Genomic DNA, 18,210 nt, shown 5'->3' on the forward strand with positions numbered 1-18,210 from the left:
GTGTATGGAAGGGGGATGAGATAGCCTTATTTCAAAGTCTAAGGCAGGGATGGAGAAGTAGGCTGGTTCTGTCAGACACTGAGTAGAAAGATTTTACATGACCACAGTGCTCTCTGGCACTGTCCATTCAAATCCACGCCCTCTATAAACAGATATGTATGCATGTGTGCATGTATGTTTGCAGAAAATTATATATGCATTCATTATATATAAATATATGCATGTATACTATATACGCATATTATGGGTATAAAATAATGTGTGCACATATATTTAAGCATCACTGATTTTCTTCCAATCCTATCTGAATTAGTCTAATATATCATAAGAGCCTACCGGAAGGCAGCATGGAAGGGTGCAAAGAAGAAAGGAAACTTGTATTTATTAAGCAACTACTATGTGCCAGGCAGACTGCTAAGCACTTTACAAATAAAAGCAGTTCTGTTATAACTGGACATATGGATTCTTAAAAATTCACCATAATTGGCAAAATTCTGTAATCAAAACCACAGACCTTGAAGGGGGGTGTGGGGAAATGAAGTTAGCAGCACAGCTTTCAAAGTGCGTCCCAGAGGAGGACGCCCTGCCTCGGGATCTTTGTTGGATCACCACTATTGTGGAGCACACCCCCCACACAGAGCTGCACTCATTCCATGAAGGCAGTATGCCATCCTTCCCTGCATCACCTGACCCCTTTGTTCCCCACCACTGAGGATCTCTCTGTCTTCCCTTCTGTACCTTCTACTCCAGGCCCTTACCTCTCCCGCCCCAGAGTGTTATATTCTGCTCCCTGCAACTCTTAGCACATCCTGGATTGAGGAAGCTAACATTTGCCCCCAGCACTTGCCCCTAGATGGAGCCAGACATGGAGTCTTCTGTCAGGCTCCACTGAATGCTGGGGGGCTCACCCCCCATTCCCCAAACCAATCTATACAGATCACTCCCCGATTCTACTAATGGGGCTCAGCTTTCATCATAATGAAAAGGAGAATAGGCAAATGCAAAATTCTGTGTTCAAACTGTTCTTTAATATAACAAGCATGTTGAACCAAATTCATATTTCCAGAACATGGGTCATCTCATCTGATCTGAGATAATATTTGAAAGATTACTGACTATGGAGTCAAGGGACCAGGCTGCCAAGCTTAGTTTTGACCCTTACTACCTCCATGGCCTTTAGCTAGCCAGCTAGCCTCAGTTTCTTCATCTTTCAGTCAGTCAGCTAATAAGTATTAAGTAAGCACCTACTATGTGCTAAGCTCTGCCAATACAAATGAATAGTAAAAGCGGGTCCCTATGCTCAAGGAGGTCAGTCTGATGGGCAGACAACCTGCATCAACTACGTATCAACAAGACGCAGACAAAAGAAATTGGAGAGAGTCCACAGAGAGGAGGCATCAGGGGTGTCGGGAAAGTCTGTTTGTAAAAGGTTTTTAGTTCTTCAGTTCCTCAGTCACGTCTGACTCTCCATGACCTCATTGGACAAAGACGCTGGAGTGGTTTGCTGTTTCCCCCTCCAGCTCTTTTTATGGGTATGGCAAACTGAAGCGAGCGGAGCTAAGTGACTTGACCAGGGTCACACAGCTGATAAGTGTTGAGGCCAGATTTAAGCTCATGAAGATGAGTCTCTGTGACTCCAGGCCAGCCAATACTCTGTGCACTATGGCGCCACCTAGCAACTTTCTGTCCAAGGAAGGATATATGTAAAATGAGAGGTTGGACCAAATGTCCTCCAGATCTATGCCTTTCTGTCACCTCAGGACTAAGCACCTCCTAAAAAGCAAGGCAGTGGAGTGGGAAGAGCTTTGAATTTGGAGCCCAAGATCCTGGGTTCAAATCCTGCCTTTGTCATTTACTATGTGTGTGACCTTAGGTGAGCCATTTCACACCTCAATGCCTTAGTTTCCTTAAGTATAAAACAAGGGGGGTAGACTGGATACCTACTGGAAAACAAAGGGAAAAGGGGAAAAACAGAACAACAAGTGGCCGCCCTCAAGGAATTTATTTATTTGCCACTAAAGACACATTTGTCACAAACCTTGGAGTGGCCTCCCAGGACAAAGACACTTTCCAACAGTTTCTGAGGAGTACAGAAGAAGAAGATGGGTGAGGGAATCGCTTTTTTCCTGCTATAGATTAGTTTTGTGTAATGAGGTGAGGGGAACAACATTTCTTAGAACTTCGTCTTTCTTCCCTCTCCTTAGGGATCCCAACCATGCCCAGACTTGGTTCCTTCATGCCTATAGTGAAAACAACAATAACAACACTCAAAGCAGAGCCTCAGAGGCTACACCAGCAGCTGAATGTTTCGACTGATTTATTTTACTCAAAGGACTGGCCCTAAAGTGCTCTTTTAATGACAGCATATTTTCCTTGGTGAGTTTACTAGGCTGTCCTCCCCAAGTCTATTCCACAGCAGTTGGCATGTCAATTACCCAACCTGTATTTGGCACCTGGTGTCTGCAGCAAAATGTACTCAGGGTGAGAACACCGGCCACCTGTGGAAATAGGACCAGCCCATTCTATGTCACAATGCTTCTCTGAAGACCACTTTTCTGATAACTTCAAAATGCCCATGGTTAATTCAATAACCATTCATGAAAGACCACCTCCAGTATGCAATATACTGAGGCAGATTAGCAGAAAAAGTCCTTACATTCATGGAGCTTATAGCCTAGAAGGTGAAAGAGCAAGGGATTTGGATTAGCTGTGATACCAGTCTTCCCATGACTCCATTTTAAGAATGATTAGTTGTACCCTCTCATTTCAATCCATATCCCACACCTAGAGGGTGACCAATGACATTTTTTTAATGCACAGGTCAACCATGTAGATAATAGACTAAAAGAGAAGGGACATTTAAAGACATTGGGCTCAATCTCTTTATTCTGTATTTGAGAAAACCAAGACCTATCTAGGTGAATTGACTTTCTAAGGTCTGACAGAAAGTATGGGGCTGAGATAGGATGTAGACCCAGGTCTTCTAGTTCCAAATACGGAACTCTTTCTGCTCTACTACACTGCCTTCCTTGCCCTCATCGAGCTTATAGTCTAGTAGATAGGAATGGCAAAAAAAAAAGGGTTTGGAATAGCAAAGACATCAACAAATCAACCTTGACATGGGTTCATTCAATGGAGGATTACTGGTTACCCACTCCCACACCTGGATAGTCACCATTTTCTAAATGTAAAGGTCAACCTTCCAGATCATAGATTTACAAACTCAGAGAGGAAAGTGAGCACCAAAGTCATCTATTCTAAATCTCTTATTTTACAATTGAATGGATTTAGACTTATAGACATGAAGAAAGAGAATGAATACACACGTTATCCCAATAGATCATTGACCCAGATTTTCAAGGTCATGGATTCCAACTTCCTCATTTCATACATGGAGCCCTCGATGGGAGCTGAGAAGTGAAGGGACTTGCCTGAGTTCACAATTGCACTTAGTGGAAGAGCTAGGATTTCAAACACCATTTTCTGACCCTGGATCCAGGACTAAGTCTGTGACATCCCATTGCCTAAGCAGTCAGACTGATGAAGCCAATTTTCTAGCACCTCCTGGAGTGTCTAGGGAGGCAGTGCACCGAGAGGGGTTGGTCTGGAGCACATGAAGAGGTATGAGAAAGGAAATTACTCTTCCTCTCCAGAAGCCTGTGAACATAGCTTGTGGATGGGTTCTCAGTGAGGAATGAAGGTGCAGAGAAAGATGACATAAAGGTGGAGAAGTATACTGCACAACATTGAAACCAGCAGGTTCAGGAGGCTCCAGCCCAGATGAATCCCTGCCCCACAGTTAAACTGCATGCACACAGCACTGAACAGATTCATTTCCATGATGTGTTGTTTCTAGTTCAATAAATCCTGGAAGGGTAGATGTCTGGTAGGTAAGATATAACTCTGAGAGCGCCTAATGAAACTACTTTCTATTGGTAAAATGGAACTGCCCTCAAACCTGATAAATTATTCCTCGAGAATTAGAATGTTAGAGAAGGTAGAAAGCTTGCCTCAAAGTCAAGAAGATCTGAGTTCAAATTTCACCACTGATGTGCACTGGCCATGGGACTCTGGGCAAATTCCTTCCCTTTGGGACCACAGACAGCTCTCCAAGTCTGTAAGGTGTAAGGGAGATGCTTCTCTGCCTCAGTGGCTGGTTTTTCTGCCCCAGGAGTTCTCCATATCAGTGAAGTCACAGGTCTATTCAGAGGAAGTAGTAAAAAATCAAATCAAATCTTCCTGACTCACTCATTTAGTATAGCAACCAATCTGTAAGGGAACCAGATGTGAAATTTTCTTGATTAGGGACATCAATTCTGCCAGCTGATGCACTGCTATCTTGGTAGTTCAATGTTTGTGCCCTGATGAATTTCTAGTGGTTTGAAAGTCCTGTTGATTCTGCTGGACATTGTCATTCACATCTACGCCCCTTCTGTGACCCCGAGCCTAATTCAGACTTTCATGTCCTCCCTGATTCTACTCTGAGCTCCTAGCACTGTGCCCCACTTCCAATACAGCCCACACACAATCGCAAAAATAATCTTTGTCAAGCATAAATCTGAACACGTTGCCTCCTCAAGGAACTTCAGTGATTGATTCTGTTCACAAATAAAAGAAAATATAAAAGCCACACGCTGGCATCGAAAGCCCTTTGGAGTATGGCTCTAGCCCACCTTTCTAACCTTATTACACATTATTTCCTTTTCCACCATCTACATTTCAGCTGAATTCATCTACTCACTGCTCCCCAAAAGATCATTCCATCTCTAACCTCTCTGTGCCTTGTCCTAGACTGTCTTCTATGCTTGGAATGCATTGCTTCCTTTCTAGGACACTCCACTTCCTTTTAATACATAGCTTATAAGGCTACTGGGTCTTAGTTTCCTTGTTTGTAAATGCAGGGAATGGCCCACTCCAGACTGAAACCTATGATCCATTCTATAAGCCTCTTCAAGTAAGTCTTACTCTTCAAGTAAGTCTTTCCTGATCTCCCTGACTACCAAAGTTTTCTCCTTCCTACAACTATCATCCTTAAACTAGATCTTTAACTATTTACATGTTATTTTTGAAAGTAGTCTCTAAATGACATTTTTTTTTTGGTTTGACTTTTTCTGGCTTGCCCAGAGGAAAAGTTCAATAATTGCTTGTTAGATTGGATCCCATTGAATTTCAGAGAAACTGCATACTGGAAGAGTGTTCCACTTGGAATCAAGACAGCTAGACTCAAATTAAGACTCAACCACTGTGCAACCATGAGCAAGGAACTCATCCCCTTTGAGCCTGAGATTTATGATGTTTAAATTAGGAATAAGATATACTGAGAGCTACAGGGAATGGAGCTGGCATTCCACAAGTGTAGATCAGAGAGAACTCCTATTGAGGAAGCTCCTTCTTCCAATACAGTGGCCATTTCCTGTTCAACTTCAAGTGTTAGAGGGTGACCAGAGCATGAAGAGGTGAAGCAACCTGCCCAGGCTTCCACCACACAGGGATCAGAGACAACATGTGATCCTAGTTTTTCCTCCCTGATTTGCCTCATTTCACGGGGCAAATCCAGGCATTTTCACTGACTGCCCTCTCTGCCAGTGATTCTGTCCCTCTTCATCTTCACCATCTGGCTTCCTTCACATCCCACCTAAAATCTCACCTTTCCCCAATACCCCTTCATACTAGTGCCTTCAATCTAGAGTTATCTGATTCATTCGGGGTGTATGTATGTATCCATGTGTACATGTATATGTGCATGTGAAGGTATATGTGCATACACACAAGCACACATACACACATGTATATGCATATATGTATGTATATGTTCAGGGTATATGCATGTGTGTACATGTACATATGCACACGTATATTTGTATACATGTGTGTATATGCACAGGCACACATACATGCACACATACATGTGTGTGTGTGTGTGTGTAGCTAGCTAACTTCTGTGTTATCTCCTCCAATACACTGTGAACTCCCTGAAAGCAAGAACTACTTTATCTGTTGTTGTTGTTGTTTTCCTTCTTTCTTTGTATCCTCAGTGCTTAGCATAATGCTTGGACCATAGAAATCACTCAATAAATGCTTGTTGACTTGACTTCCAGGTCTTTGGTTCTCTATCTGTTGTTGTTCAGTTGTGCCCAACTCTTCATGACCCCATGAAGTATCTGTCTGTGGGATTTTCTTGGCAAATATGCTGGTTTGCCATTTCCTTCTTCAGTTTTATCCAGGCAGGAGTTAAGTGACTTGCTCAGGGTTACCCCAGCTAGTTAAGTGTCTGAGTTCAGATTTGAACTCTAGTCTTTCTGACACCAGACCCAGTACTCTATCCACTTCAACACCTAGCTGCCCCTTCTTTAGCCATTATCCATTAGACCCCCCAAAACAAACTGCCTCTTACCCAGTTAGATAAGTATGTGAAAGTGCTTCATTTTCATTAATGCCTATGCACTTGTGAATTGTTATCATGTTAATTTAAGACATTCAGATCCTTAGGGGGCAGGGAACATGTCTTTTTTATGATTTGTTCAACACTCAGGAAATATTTTTGTGGATGCATGGTTGCCCTCTGGGCAGTGGCTCAGATTTGGACAACTTCATGCCATCACAACCTCTGTGCAATTTGCATCCCATGTCAGTCCTTCAAGCCTCCATACTTTCTGGATACTCCTGAAATCTGGAGAATAATCACTTCTCAGGTGGTTCTGGAGGCAGGTGATGGGGAAGCTGCAAGCAGTAGGCTGGGCTGTCCTTGGGCTGGTCATATCTCCCTCTCACTACAGTATTGGTTCCCTTCTCTAGGGAAGTTTTGCCACATAGATTCTGTAAGTGACTTCTTGAACACAACTTTTCCTGTGAAAGTCACAGGCTGTTCCATTTTCATTAGAACAAGCAGCACCTCTCCCCTGGCAAGGACAATGGGGTCCAGGACACTTCTGAAGGTTTCCCGACTCTCATGGGATCATGCAAATGAATCTCTTTACTCTTGGGGAGGGGGAGTGATCAAGGGATGCTATCAAGTGAAAGAGGGCTTCAACCAATTCCCACTGAATTCAGAGGACATAATCACCAGGAAGAAATCAAAGCTTTAGAAAGTTTGCTCTTGGCTTGTTGTAAAGGACCACTCCCTAAGGATCGCTTAATCCACAAGTGAAATGGGTGACTTCAAAAGGTAGTGAGTTCCTCATCACTGAAAATATTCAAGTAGACACTGCATGATTATATTTCATCAGTCTTCTGGAGATGATTCCAGTTCAGACAGAGGTTGAGCCTATCAGCCTCTGAATTCCATTCCAACTCTGAGACATTGTGATTTTAATATCCACTAAGAACATTACAAATACAGTAAATTATACTCCATTTTTTTGTCAATGTGAACAGGCCAAGTCCCTTTAATCTTTGTATTTAGGCTATCCCTCCCCGCATCAGTCTTCTTTATGGATTTCCTGTGAATCCTCTCCAAATTCTGGAATTATGCTGTTCTTTTTCCCTTGCTTCCAGTGTGGAATAAATCAGAGTCTATTGAGTTTCTGGGCCACCCATGTCAATAAATGGTTAAGCTTGCTGAGCCCAAGGCCTTAAACCTTCTGGTCCTAAGCCAGGTGAGCAAAGAGGAGAGAAAGGCAGCACCTGCTGATGGGTTTGGAACAGCCCGGGGCCATGGATAGAATGTAAACACGTTCTGAAAACCTTATTGTTTGACTCGGTGCCAGCGTCTTTTGGTTTCTTGTCATGGAAAATATTTCTTCTGAGGTCATATAGTCAGCACAGTAGCATTTAATACCCTCCAAAGTGCCAACTCGGTGCCCCCTTTTGTTCTAATTAAATTAGCAAGAGGCTAACATTTCATGAAGCTCCAAAAGCCTGTCTTTCAATAAGCTCAGGTTGTAAAAGAATGGAGAAAAAAATAATGTGCCCCTTCCGAGCTGATTTCTCTTTCTCTCTTCCTCCCCTTTGTCACCCCTTAGCCCACTCACACACACACACACACACACACACACACACACACACTCACACACACACTCACACACACACTCACACACACACACACACACACACACACACACACACACTGTTTGCTCACTCTGACTTATAAACACACACCCAACATTTAGAGCAAAAGTTAATGTCTGTGCCTCCTCACAAATTGGGATCTGGTGCCCTAAGCTATGTTTTAATTCTCTTTTTAAGCTTTGAGATTTGAGATGAGTAGAAAGGAGGTGCAGCCATCTGAGCTAATGGAGCTTGCTGTTCCTCTTCATGGAGAGCTGGGGCTTTGAATCGCTTCTTTCTTCCATTTCCATTGTTTGGGGGAAGAGAACCAGTAAAGGCTAGAATGGAAGTGGAAAGAGGAGGCCGGAAGCTTGTTATGTCCTGCCAGCATCTAACAGAGCATCAGTCATGGAGCAGAACGCACCTTGAATGGATATACATAGGGTTGGGTCTTTAGAATTCTTGGCCATTAAAGATGGAAGAGATTTTCAGCTTCACAGGGTTTAGAGTTAGAAGGGATTTTGTCACTAATATTCTTTTTCAACTCCTCGTGTTAAAGATGAGAAATTAGGCTGGAAAGAGTCCCCCTTAATCAATCAATCAATCCACAAGGATTGATTTAGTACCCACTAGGAATCGTGATTCCTCTAATTTTTATATTTAGGTCTTCTCTTGTCCATACATCTTTATGAACTGGTTCTCAATTCTCTTTAAGTTAGGAATTATGCTCATCTTTCTCTCTCGTTTCCAGTGTAGAATAAATCCCAGAGGCCAGTGAGGTTCTAGACCACCTATATTAATTAGATGCTTAAGCTTGCTGAGATCATGGCTCTTTTGGCCTTGGACTAAGTGTTCAGAGGAGAGAAAGACAGCACTGTACTCCATTCCAATAACACTTTATAAACATCACTTTAGTACTTTATCTGAAGTTATACACATGGCAAAGTGGGGATTTGAATTCAAAAATAATGAGTTTCCCTTCATACAGCGCTAGCTGGCTGACTACCTATTGAGGATACATACACATACCCCCAAACACACACATATATACACATATATTTCACACAACCCAACACACACATATATTTCACACACACACATATACACAATATACATATATATTTCACATACACATATATACATATAGTTCACATGCATATACACATGTGTATTTCATACACATACATATACTCACATATTTCATACACATACACACACATGCCTAGATGCCCTCTGATGTTTCTCCTAGCTCTCAAAAGTCCATCATTCTATGACCTTCATCCCAGCACTTACAGGATCACATAATTTGAGAAGAAGGGGATTCAGTTATCATCTAATACATCTCACACTTCTCCCCCAAAAAGATCCCTCATAAACCATATCGAACAAGTGCTCCATTAGCCTTTTCCTATAGAATGAGCGTCTGTCAAATACATTTAAATAGAAGTAGAAGTTCACAGGTCAGGATCTGTGGGTGAGCTGGGCTGCCAGGAACTAGGACAGGAGGAGAGAGAATATTAGAATCAACGGGCACTTCCTCGGATCTGTCTCATTGGCCCTAGCTTATTCCAACCCTTGACTATAATGCTTCCATAGCTTCATTCTCCCATATCCTCACTTGATTTGGTGTGGTTTTCCTGGATTGCCATACTCTACAATGCTCCTGTTTTGCCACATCCACGTATGGGTTTGCCCCCACATTCAAGCCTAATAATCCAAACCTGACTCTGGTCACCCGTTTTGTCAGTTTCCTCATCTGTGAAAAGGAGGGGCCTTGAAGAGCCTCCAAGGCCCTTTATGGCACTACAACCAGGGCTCTGGAAAGGGCCCTTTACTAAAAATGGTCTTCTCAGCTCCACTTGGCCCAAATCTAAATCTCTGAATAGGTGTAGCCCCTCCTGCCAAACCCTTACCCCACAGCCGTTGTAACAAACCTTGTCTCCTCTACTTGTCAGTGATGGGTTTTTAGAGTCTGCCAGCTCAGCCCATTCCCCAAACTACCTTCATGGAAAGTACTGGCAGACATTAAGTGCAGGCGTTCGGTCACCCAGGAACTGACTTCCCAGTGATGTCCATTACAGCTCTCGAAGAACAGGGTTCATTGAAAGCTGGAAAGCGAGAGCTCAAAGAGACCTCAGAAATCATTTAATCCAATCCTTTCGTTCTACAGGTGAGACACAGGAAGCTTGTGAATTGCCCAAAGTAATATAAGCAGAAGTCATTAGACACAGGATTCCAAACTAGGTCCAATGACCCCACAAGGACTCCTCTTCACGTCATCCCACTGTTGCAGTTTAAGCCTCAAGCTTAGACTTTCACATATCTTTTTCAGTTAGAAAACAAGCCACTGATGGATTCTGTCATTTGGGTGGAGGGAGTCAGAAAGATAGACAGACCTGCATCTTGCTGGGCATTCCCGCTCATACTTCATTTGGGGGCAACCATGGAGGGAGGTAAAAGGGATTGTGTTGTTACTACAGCCAGATTGGCAAATTTCCATTCCCTTTGGACAGAAACAAATTTGCACACAACACATAAATTGCTGTATGAAGCAGTAAATAATTCCATTGTGCAAGATGTTTTAATGGACTTGAGCCAAAATGCCCCATTAACCACACAGCCATAGAATATTCATTGATTCTGCATTCTATTACAAGAAAGGAAGAGAGACAGAGAGAGAAAGACACAGAGAGAGACACACACACAGAGACAGAGAGAAAGGAGACAGGAGAGAGAAGAGAGAGAGAGACAGAGACAGAGAGACAGAGAGACAGAGACAGAGAGAGATAGAGAGCGACAGAGATAGATAGATAGAGACAGATAGACAGACAGAGACAGAGACAGAGAGACAGAGAAACACAGAGACAGAGACAGAGAGAGAAGAAGGAAGGAAAAATAAAACAGTATAATGCAGGAGGTTTAGAAATGTCTTTAACACCTGAGGAGGTGGGAGGGAGGGAGGAGACTTTAGAGGTATGCAAGATTCTTTTTAGAACTTTTTTGCTTCTTTCTTTTCCCCTCAAAGGATTAAGTACAAAAATGACTGGGTTTCAGCTTTCAAAAATGATTGTCAAAATCTGAGGACAGAGTGGGAGTCTGTGCCAAATGCTCTCCTTCAGCCCTTATTGCACAAAATAGCCACATCATTTCCTGTGCACACTGGAGTGGGTGCTCAGTGTGTGTGCATGTGTGTGCATGTGTGAGTTTGCAGTGTATTCGTGCACGCATGCAGAAATTGTTTTGTATTTTCAGAAACCAGGACCGCCTTCCTTCCCCAAATTGACCCACTCAGGAAGGGACAGCTTTGGGATGGCATCACCATTAAGCTCAGGATTTTCACTCCAGAAATCCCAGGATTTGGTTTCCAAGAGAAATGAGACCTCCACAGTACATGGTTGGGGTGTCTAGAGTTTCAGGCTTTTTTGTTTTAGCCACAATTGGGTGCAAAGCCCATGAGCTTGGATTAACCTTCAGGCATCTCTGCCTCCAGAGAGGGCTAAAACCACAGACCACAGCTTCTGACAGATGCGTGCCAAGAGTAAAACCCATGGACATTCAAGTCATATTACTCAGTGTCCCCCCATCACCACCCCACAAGCCTGCCACCAATCCAGCTCCCATGTATCAAAGAAATCTCTCTGGCAATACTGAGCACACCACACCCAGTGCGCCTGGGCCTTTGAGGTCTGTGCTGGAGGAAGATGGACTGTCTTGTGCTGTGTGTATAATAATAATAATACTAATAATAAGTTGGTGGAAGAAAGGGGAAGTACAGTATTGCTTTGCCCCTGATGGAATGAATTCACATTCCATCACCCACATCTCTGCAGTCATACTTTCCACCTGGACCGTGCTCACTCCTTATATCCAACTTTCAAAAGCTTTGCCTTCATCCAGGGCAAGATGTAGCTGACTATATCTCCTCCTTTGCAAAATTTTCTCTGATTCCCTGACTTCCCTAATTTATACTGTTCTCTCCCACTTTTGTTATTTTTCTTTTCTCTTCTTTTTTATTATTTTTCTGCTCATTCAGTGTATCTGTCCCATGCCACCTCCCACTCCCCAGTAAAATGCGAGCTTCTTGGCCACAGGTGTTATTTCATTGGTTTCTTGGTATCCCTGGTGCCAAATGAGCATGGCGCTTGCCATGCAGTAGACATTTGATGTGTGCTTGTTGAATTGAAAGTAATGGAATTTTACCAGACTGGATTTACTCAAAGGAGGAATTAGAGCAGTCTACCAAAGCAGATTTCATGAAGCAAGATGAATCAGCAGTGATTTAGGAAGGTCATCAATGCCAAACTCATTGCCAAACCCAATTGCCTTCCCTCCATAAATCCCCATCCTACTGCACCTCTCTGCAGGATATTGCTTCCATCGCAGCTCATCCCAACTTGCAACTTTGTTTCTCCCTCGAGTATACAGTGCTCCTCCTATTCCCGTTTAATTATCTCTCCTCTGTCTTCTTTCTTGATTCTCTTGTCCCTCTCACTTTCCATGTGGGGCTGGGCATTTTCCAAAGTCCAGGCATCACAGCTCCATTCTTCTGCTCCTCTTCTACGCTTTGCTCCCCAAGATCTCATCTATTGCTAGAATTTCAACTCTCAGCAATGCAGATAATTTATAAATAGTCATCTCTAGCTCTGCTTCTTCTCCCAAGCTCCAGTCTCCATCTTCCAAAAGGCTATTGGGTTTTTCTACCTGAGAGTCTTGCCGTCATCTGAAATTCAAAATCTGTGCAAGACCAGTGTCCAATACCACACTTCTTACTTTCCTTCCTGGTGTTCCCATTTTCTGGGATTTCGGCCATTTTATCCTCCAGGACATCTGAATTCTAAAGTTTGGAATCCTTGATTCTTTACTCTCTGTTTTCCAATTTGTCCAATCAGTCACCATGCCCTCTTATTCCTTGGCAATGTTTTTGATATACTGATGAAATGGTGTAACCACAGCAGAGAAAGCTGATGTCACTTCAAGATGTCAATACAGTTGGCTTCTATGCATAGGTCTTATCTCTGGGCAATGGGGAATGCCAAAACTGAAAAGAATAGGCCAATAGCATCCAGCAAGAATAGAAATGGATTTTGAACTGTATCTGGGACAGAAAAAAGACAAAAATGTGAAAATGTTGTTCGTCACAAATTCATCTTTTTAGTACCCATCATCTTCCACTGAAAATGTCAGTGGCTTGCCTAGCATCACACAATCAGAATGTGTTAGAGGGAAGACTTGAACCCAAGTCTCTCTTCCTTCAGGGCAGATTTTGATCCACTGTACTCTACTACACATACTTGTTGAATGTAATGGAACTGAATGCCCCTTTCCTGGAATGGACACTAAATATCACTGTGGAACTAGTCCTAAGATTCTGTAAGACTCATGAACTCTGTAAGCCATGGGATCATGGTGTCTTCTGTGGAATCACTATCTCAGAATTGGAAGGGATCTTTAAGGTCAATGTGAACTCAATTCCCCTTTCAACTATTCCTGAGAAGTGGTTGGCCATCCAATCTCAACTTGGATGACTACATTAATAGATGTAGAACTGAAAGGGAATTTTGAGATTATTGATTCCTCATTTTACAGAATGAGTAAATTGAGTAAACTGATGACCAGAGATGAGATTTGCCCAAAGTCACATTAGGATTTATGCAGCAAAGCCAAATTTGGAATCTGGGTCTTCTGCCTTCAAATGGAGCTTTTTCTAAAGAAACACATTTTTTCACACTTCCCCCTGAAGCTGCCCAATCATCTTTAAACAGCTCCACTGTAATTGCTGGGAAAAAAGACCTTACATTTGGCCCAAATCTGTCTCTTTATAACTTCTGACATCTCCACTGGTTCTCTGTCCTGTGGTTAAATAGAAGCTATCCAATGTCTCCTTCTTGAGATAGCCTCCAAATACCTGAAGGAAGCTAATCTGTCCTTTCTAAACTTTTTTGTCTCCAAGCTAAGTATTCCCCATTTCTTTATTCCTCTTTCCAGAAGCCAGGTTTGTCTCGGGGTCTATTTAAAATGACTGGAGGATTGCAAAGGGAGAGGCAAGAGAGCTGGGTTCTTTTACCAGGCTCCACTTATCCTGCTTTCCAACCATCCAAATGTTTTGGGAGGATTCTCAGTATTTCTGAGCATTTGATCTAGCTAGGACCATTCACCAAGGACCATATTTTTCTACTCGGTGCCTAGGATAGTGCCTTCAGGCCCTTGGACCTTGTGAATAGTATGCCCCAATAAATATTTCTTAGACAGAATGAATTAAGTAAATAAGTTCATTGCTGCACTGGGGACAATACACAGAAAGTTATAGAAGACCATAAAGAAAGAAGACTCATGAATGGAAAAATCACCAGACTTGAAGTCAGCTTTGACCAACTAGCTGTGTGACTTAGCCAGCACTTTCCCTGAGCATCAGTTGCCCCATGTGTAAAAGGGACATTGTAGTACTTGGACTACGTATTTCACAAGGGTTGTCATGAAGGTAGAACTTTGTAAATATTTACTGGAAATAACTCAAAATGTCTAGTTCAGAGTTAGCTTTCTTTTACTCCATTTCTCCTTCACCTGAGATTGCAGGTATGTATCACTATTTCAAGCTCAGGGACTTTCCTTAAATTCACCTTAGGAAGATGCCATTTCTGAGATTTTAGAAGGTCAAGTCCTTCCAAAGGAGCTTGTTCTTGATGTCCTTTGGGCTTTTAACAAAAGTGTCCCTGAGAGGGCAGTGAGGTGGCGCAATGGATAAAGCACCAGCCCTGAAGTCAGGAGGACCTGAGTTCAAATCTAGACCTCAGACCAGACGCTTGTCACTTACTAGCTGTGTGACCCTGGGAAAGTCACTTAACCTCCAATTGACTAAAAAAAAAATGTGTCACTGGACTGGAGGATTTTTTTTTAGTGGAAAGGGGAGGGGTTGAAGATGTCATGGATGGATAACTGACCTAGAATTCAGGAATCTCGGTTTGAATCCTACTTTTGAGCTTCTTAGCTATGTAATCCTGGACAAGTAACTTAATCTCTTTCAATCCAATTTTCTTATCATAAAATGGGGGTATTGATAGCATTCATCTCACAGGTTTCTCATGAGGACCAAATGAGAGAATGTCTATAAAGTTCTTTACAAACATTAAATTATAGTATAAATATTGGTTGTCATTATTATTTGTATTTATAACTGGAGGAATTTCTCCCTAGCCAAGGGCACCTAAGTTATAGAAACTTCACTTTGAATTGTCTTCCTTTGGTTGTATTCTTATAAATCTGATGCTAAACCACTTGTTTTTCAGGAGGCAAGGTGAAGGCATCCGGATCTCTTGGGGAAAGAGTGAGGAGCAGTCCTTCTTGTCCCGCTGGAACCCTTGGTCCACAGAAGTTCCTTACGCTACTTTTATAGAGCACCCCACCAAGAATAGCAGTGAAAAGTTCAGTGAAATTTGCAAGGTACGTATGGCTTTGCATGGTTCCGTTAGAAAAACTGTCTCAGATGCCACAAGTGTCCAAAGATATAGATGCTGGAAACAGTAGATGATGAAGGAGTACACTCAGATAATTTAATTTAAGTTAATTTGGGCTACGTTCAATGTGCTGCTTAAAGCCTGTTTGACCTTAGAGATACTCTTTCCTCTATGTGAGTTTCGGTTTCCCCAATAGTAGAATGAGGAGTTGAACTGGACCATATATACTTAACCTGGGATCTCTCTCTCTCTCTCTCTCTCTCTCTGTATATATCTATATATATCTATATATATCTATATCTATATCTATATCTATATCTATATCTATATCTATATCTATATCTTCACACACACACATATATATACATACACATATATATACATATCTATATATGTATACATATATATCTATATATGTATACATATATATACATATACATATGTATATATTTTATCAGTATTTTCTGTTTCTTACATCAACATGCTTATCCCTTTCTTCCCCCTCCCAGACAGCCAGCCATCCTACATGAAAATGATATTTTTTAGAGAGGGAATAAAAGAGTTAGAAGAACTGATCACTACATTGAAAAAAATTTTTTTTAAATCTGCAGTGTAACACCTGTGGACTTTCCACTCCCATGAAGGGGTAGATTGGCAATGTCTTATCATCTTTCTTCATTCCAGTCCTGTTTGATCTCTACACTCTTGTTACGCTTACTTTTGATTTGGTGTGTGCTTGTTCTTTCCATTTACTTGGTTGTAGTTATTGTGTATATTGTTTTCTTGGTTCTGTTGACTTTACTCTGCATCAGTTCAGTAGATCTTTCTAGGCTTCTCTGCATCCATCACAGGCATCATTTCTTATAGCACAGTAACATTCCATTACATTCATATACCACAATTTATGGTATTCCTCAACCATTGGGCATTTACTTTGTTTCCAATTGTTAGCTATCATAAATGGTGCTTTCATGTGTATTTTGAAGTATACGGGGACTTTTTTTTCTAATCAATGGTTTCTATGGGGTATAACCCCAGTAATAGTGATGTGATTTTGGGTGCTAAGGACTCCAAAATGCGAGGGTACAGGGTGGGTCTGCCTCAAAAGAATTTGACCACTCAAGTCTTCTTTCAGTCAGAGTAATGAGGTTTTATTATACACCAACTGGGCAGGCAAGATTTCTACTATATCTGTGAATTTGATAGAGACAAGAATCATACTTATATTCATTAAAAGACCTTGGGAAGATCTGGATGGAATCAAGACGTGACAAGTAGCCTGGGGTGGGCCAAGTGCAGACAATGAAAGGAGTTAAGTGATAGGTCCACAATAAAATGATAGTTAAAAGGACTATACTGGGTATAAATGTGTGGGTAAAATTCAGGATCCAGGTCCCATTGCCCAATCAATAGAATCACTGATTCATAGGGCATAAATATTTTGATAATTTTGTTTGCATAATTCCAAATTATTTTGCAAAAAATGGTTATACCATTTCACAGGTACCCTAGCAATGTATTAATATGCCTAATCCTTTCACTCACTCATCCAAAGGGAAACCTCCAGTAAATGACAGGTCAAGGGCCAGTATCCAAGTCTCTTTATTTACAAGCTCACTATTCTTTCCTTTGGGCTATTGATCTTTATGGTTGCAACAAATGACAAATGAGACCTAAATGTTTCTGATTCTTCTTTTCTTTTTAGCTCATTTAATGCATTTCTAGAGGCTTTTCAGGGTAGAGGGACAGGATGGATGAGCATGAGGTACATCTAAGTCCATTTGCCCCTTAGAGTCAAGAAGATCTGGGTTCAGAAATCCCTGCCTCTGATACGTACTAGCTGAGTGTTCACTGATAATTTACTTAAGCTCTCCAAGCATTCTCCATTGGTGTTGTTGATAATGCTGGAGAGCTGATGATCTGCTTTGGTGGATGCACTTTCTACTCTGGGCATTTCCCATCCTGATGTAATACCACATCTGGATGAAACGCAGCTCTTCCTGTCCATTTTTCCATGGGTCCTCACTATAACCCTTTAAGGGACATAGTACAAGTGTCCCCACCCCACCCCCATTTTTCATATGAGGGAGTGGAGGAGTGGTTCTGATTCCAAAGCCATGTGTGTCTTCTTTCCACAATTCCACACCAGCTCTTGATTTAAATTTGGATCCCAAAGTACTTGCTTATCTTCCTACCATAGATTTTCTTCTTTAGCCAATGTGCCTGCTGTTCCATCTTTCTGTAATTGAAAATCACAGGAAATAATCACATAGGGAATGAGAGCTATTCAAGCCCAGAATGTGAAGACCTGACTCATTGGAGATAGAGGTCCTGGTAATGTTTCCTATTGTGCAGCTTGCACGTGGCAGCAGCCTGTGGCCAGAGGGTTGAAAGGACTCTCCCAACAAGGGAATTTGGATCCCCGGGGCATAAAACCTGTTCTTGTCACCCTGTGTCAACAGGAAACAAGGGGTGGCTCTGCCAGTGAAAGGGGAGACGATGAGTTCGAAGCTTTGTTGGCATTTGAAGTGAGCCCCCATGAAGGGCCCAGAAACAATGGAGGTTATGGGCAGGAGACTTACAGAAACAAAAGCCCTAAACCACCCAGCAGCTTGCATGCAGCCGGAGTTGTTAGAACTTGATCCTCTTTTGTTGAAAGAGTGGAAGGAGGGGGGCTGATTTTTCAGAGAAATATGCTGCTAGTGGCATTCATGTCAGGTTACATGACTTTCCTGTCACCCAGACTGAGCTCAGCTGCCGGAAGTTCTCCAGA

General features: G+C 42.1%; 1 protein-coding gene across 1 annotated transcript in view; it reads left to right on the plus strand.

Moving 5' to 3' along the window:
• TPRG1 (tumor protein p63 regulated 1) overlaps window positions 1-18,210 on the plus strand; it is a 151,375-nt gene that overhangs the window by 119,588 nt on the left and 13,577 nt on the right. The window contains exon 5 of the mRNA XM_027848731.1: window positions 15,270-15,423. Coding sequence (XP_027704532.1) covers window positions 15,270-15,423 — 154 coding nt within the window. The remainder of the gene's footprint in view (window positions 1-15,269; window positions 15,424-18,210) is intronic.

The sequence above is a fragment of the Vombatus ursinus genome, unplaced genomic scaffold, assembly GCF_900497805.2.
Source record: "Vombatus ursinus unplaced genomic scaffold, bare-nosed wombat genome assembly UNPS02006874.1, whole genome shotgun sequence".
In the NCBI taxonomy this organism is placed as follows: Eukaryota; Metazoa; Chordata; class Mammalia; order Diprotodontia; family Vombatidae; genus Vombatus; species Vombatus ursinus.